We start from the raw sequence: 3,896 nt of genomic DNA on the forward strand, positions 1-3,896 counted from the left end.
TATTATTATTATTATTATTATTATTATTATTATTTGCTCCCCACTGCTACAGGTCAGTGCTGCCATATGCCATCATGCTCTTCTCTCAGTGAGTATTGAATATTTGAAACTGCTTTTTTTTTTTTTTCCACAAATTATTACCCCAACAATTGCCACAGAGTATTTAACTAGTTACATTTGTTGTAGGTTATCTTACAGTTCCTTCTGGCACTAATTTCCACTCTAAGTCACCACACAGCCCCTGACAAGTATTAACTCCCATTCATCAGCTCACGGGTCCCACCAACAGTAATTCCTGCCATGGCACACACCAGCAGCAATTTCTTCACACCATGACATAATCCCTGTTAGCTCTGACTACTAACAGGGCTATCAAATGGCACCCTCCTCATCCTCTGGGCATGCATTCAGGACAAAGAAATCATGGCTTACCCTCTCCACACTGCGTCTCCTCAGTGATCCATATGGAATTTTGAATAAAAGTCTTCGGGTCCTACCCGGAGTCACAGCTGCCTGCACTACCATAGTGCAGAGCTAACTCATCTGTGTGTGTGTGTGAGAGAGAGAGAGCTCACAGCACTCACAGGCTTCCCTTGAAATAACTTACAGTCTCATCTAGATTTCCCAACTATCAAATAGCTGAGTGGGTTTTCACATCAGACCATATGAGTCAAGATGTGGCTGGTTTGAAAGAAGGAGGGGGGAAATGGGAAAAAAAATTAAAAAAAGGAAACCCCAAGCCTTTTAACCTTAACAACATGCTTCAAGCAGCATATCTTTAGCTTCCTTCTGTTTCTTGGTGTGGTTTGCTCAGCAGGATTGCTGTGCCATAGAGGTGGAAGAATTAAGCTTCTGGGGAGAATGTTCCAAAAACGTCAAGCCCGCTTCTTGTTGCTACAGATGGTAACCAGGTCAGTTGTCTAATCAAAGCTCTATCTGAGTTATTGTATGTTTTGCCATGTGACTGCAGACCCCTCTGGTTTGCTGTACAGTAGATCACATGTCCATCTTAAAAAGAATATCTGGTGTATCACCATCTGGTACAGAGATTAGTGTTAATTCCTGGGTTCAGATATTCCTCCCTCCTGGATGCTGGGAAGCACAGAGCCAGAGCAGAGGGCTCAGGCAGCTCCTCTGGGCTGCTCAGCTGAACTGAGGGCTCACAGATCCAGGCTCTGTGTGGCACAGAGCAGCACATGCATTGGGACAGAGAACAGGCAGTACCACTCACATCCACATCACTCAAAGCCTGGTGGGTGATGCCTGCAGCTTCTGTGTGTACTCACTCCCTTACAAAAATGATTGTGTTGCAGTCTGTGATTGTGAAGTGTTACTTTCAGGAAGTCACTCTCAGTGTCTACTTCTTTTCTTTTTTTCCTCTCTTATAAAACCACTTCAGAGGTTAGAAAAGTTTGAAACTTTATTTACGCTCCAAATCGTACACACATGCTTTGGAAAGGGGAAAAATACTTCCCCTTCCCACAGACTTTCCATAAGAGCAGGAGCTGTCCTAAAGCAGCCAGGTATAAAGCTGTGCTCTTATAGGAAAGTGTTTTGGGTGTTGTGTTCATTTCCATACTCTGTTGGAGGTATTGGTCCACATGCAGTTTAGAGTTAATGTGGGCAAAGTGGGAGCTTCTCAACCCAGCAATTCCTGAGTGGTACTTTGAATTTGCCCAGTAAAATGGAAAAGATGTTGGCCCATGTCCTTTTCCTTGAAGCAGTCTTGCTGGGAGAGCAAAAATCTGCTGAGTTGGAGAGCCAGTCCCTTCCTCCATGTATTGTTCTCATTTTAATGCAAAACTAAAAATACTTTGTTTTGATCCAAGTCCAAAAGCTGGGATGAAGGTGTTAGGGACATGACATTAAAGCAACCATTTCAAATAAAAAAAAGAGAAACTCTATCTGCTGAGCATATGTACATGCATTAAAACCAGTCAAAGAAAAAAAACAACTGCAGCTTGATGTGGGAAACTCTAAATATTAAAACAATTGGCCTTTGTTCATAATGAGTTCCATATGTGTCTTGCCAAAGAGAGTGAAAGAGACAGGAAAAGATGGAAATATCTTAAGCATGACTGACTTATATAGGTTCTTTATGTGGAATAGGTGTACAGTTAAGGTCTCTGCTTCTTGCAGGTTTTTTTAATGATTGTTAGTGCCCCCCTGCTATCTCACAGCCTGCCTACCCCTTCTTGTCAAGCATGAAGGGGTTGGCATTTCCCAGGGGGAGCCTTTGCCTGCATCAGCAGAGCCCCTGGGACTGTCTGCTGGAGAAACAGGGCAAAGGTGGCAGCAATTAGCCCTGCTGGGAGCTTTTCCTGAATAAAACCTGAGTCATGCCTGACTCAGGACCTCGGGGGTGAGTGTTTCATCAAGAGCAGAGGAGCAAAGGTGTCCCTGTTCACCCCATCCTGCCCACACCAGCCCCCTTCCCCAGGAGCTCTCTTATTCCTGCAAGCCTGTTCTCTTTCCTGCAGGTCCAACTCATGGAAATAGCAGCTCTGTAGATAGAAATTTATCCACTAGAGGGGACAAAGAGCCACTAGACACATGGAGATGTGTCTGTAATCCATCAGGCTCTGGGACAAGGCACAGACAGTCCAGTGGTACCAGCATGAAACACCACACACTGATATTCTCCACAGGGGAAAGGGGAGCATTCATTCAGTCATTTCCACAAAACTCAGGTGTTTCTGCCTGGATTTTTAGGTCCTGCCAATGAAATGCAAATCTGTGTATTGCTCAAGGCAGCTGAATGGTAATAAAAATACTCTTCTTTACAGGAAACATCTTGCACACGTGAAAAGTAGAAGAAACCCATCCATTTTCATGTTACTGGAGCCAATTCCAGTAAGGTCCCCATATATCCCACTGGACCTGACTCCCTGCTCCATGATGGCACCATGTGGAGGGTGGCAGCACAGCACTCTGGCTTTTCTTCTGCTCCAGAACTGCAGCCCAGGCACAACTCTGTGGGTGCCCTCCATGAAAAACTGGAGACCTGGACCCACTATGACACTTCTGTTTCATTCCTCATTTCCCAGGGGATATGAACCTGGAGAAAGGAAGCCAAACCTTAATCATCAGCACTGTGGAAACCATCCAGGAGGATGAGATGTTTGCTTTATATTTTTTCTTCAAAGCATATTGGTAGGCAGCTGTACAGGGCAGTCTGCTAGAATTCGTTTGATAGGTTGCCTAGAGGTAATAATGTAAAACTTGCTCCCATGAGGGTCTTTCTAGCTGTTCCCAGAGGGTGAGTTTGGGTGTTTGTGGCAGGAATAAGCATATCCAAGGGCACTTCAGCCCATGGAGATCCCCCTTTCCCATTTAGGGGGCTACAGATGCAGATTGAGATGACCAAGCTCATCACTGAATCTTCATTTAACTGCACTGTCTGCACAGACCATCTCCAGCTGAACAGAACAGTAGGAAATAGATCCCCAAATATTGTAAGGGACCATCCTGACCTTGCCTCCACAGACCTCCAGAAGGGACACACTGTATTTACTAACTGCTGAAAGACAAGGCTCTTTAAAGCAGTGGATGCTTTTCAGTACTAATTGCAGGCTGCCAGGAGCAGTGGGTTGTGGTAACAATGCATCACAGGAAAGTATAGCCAATGCATTGCTATTTGGACTAGATTTCTTTTTTGGTCTTTAATGAAAAGGAGAGAGGAACCATTTACTGCTGCAAAGTGTGTCTTATATTTGCAACACAGGAGTCAAGTTTCAAGTCAGGGTACTCCCAGCAGAGATCAATGAATGGAAACCAGTGACAGCAGAGGCACAGACTGAAATGCAGTGAGTGGTATCCATCAGATCTATCAATAAGACATTGTATTGTAAAATTGAAAAGTCACTCACTACAGAAAAATCCACTTAAGTCTGGTA

The 3,896-nt window shown here is 44.4% G+C and overlaps 1 protein-coding gene across 1 annotated transcript in view; it reads right to left on the minus strand.

The window, feature by feature from the left end:
- Positions 1 to 613, minus strand: part of FRMD4A (FERM domain containing 4A) — a 201,447-nt gene extending 200,834 nt beyond the window's left edge. Inside the window, 1 exon segment of the mRNA XM_031061326.1 lies at positions 433 to 613. Coding sequence (XP_030917186.1) covers positions 433 to 525 — 93 coding nt within the window. The 5' untranslated portion in view covers positions 526 to 613.
- Between the last annotated feature and the right edge of the window lie 3,283 nt (positions 614 to 3,896).

The sequence above is a fragment of the Geospiza fortis genome, unplaced genomic scaffold (assembly GCF_000277835.1).
Source record: "Geospiza fortis unplaced genomic scaffold, GeoFor_1.0 scaffold428, whole genome shotgun sequence".
Classification (NCBI taxonomy): domain Eukaryota; kingdom Metazoa; phylum Chordata; class Aves; order Passeriformes; family Thraupidae; genus Geospiza; species Geospiza fortis.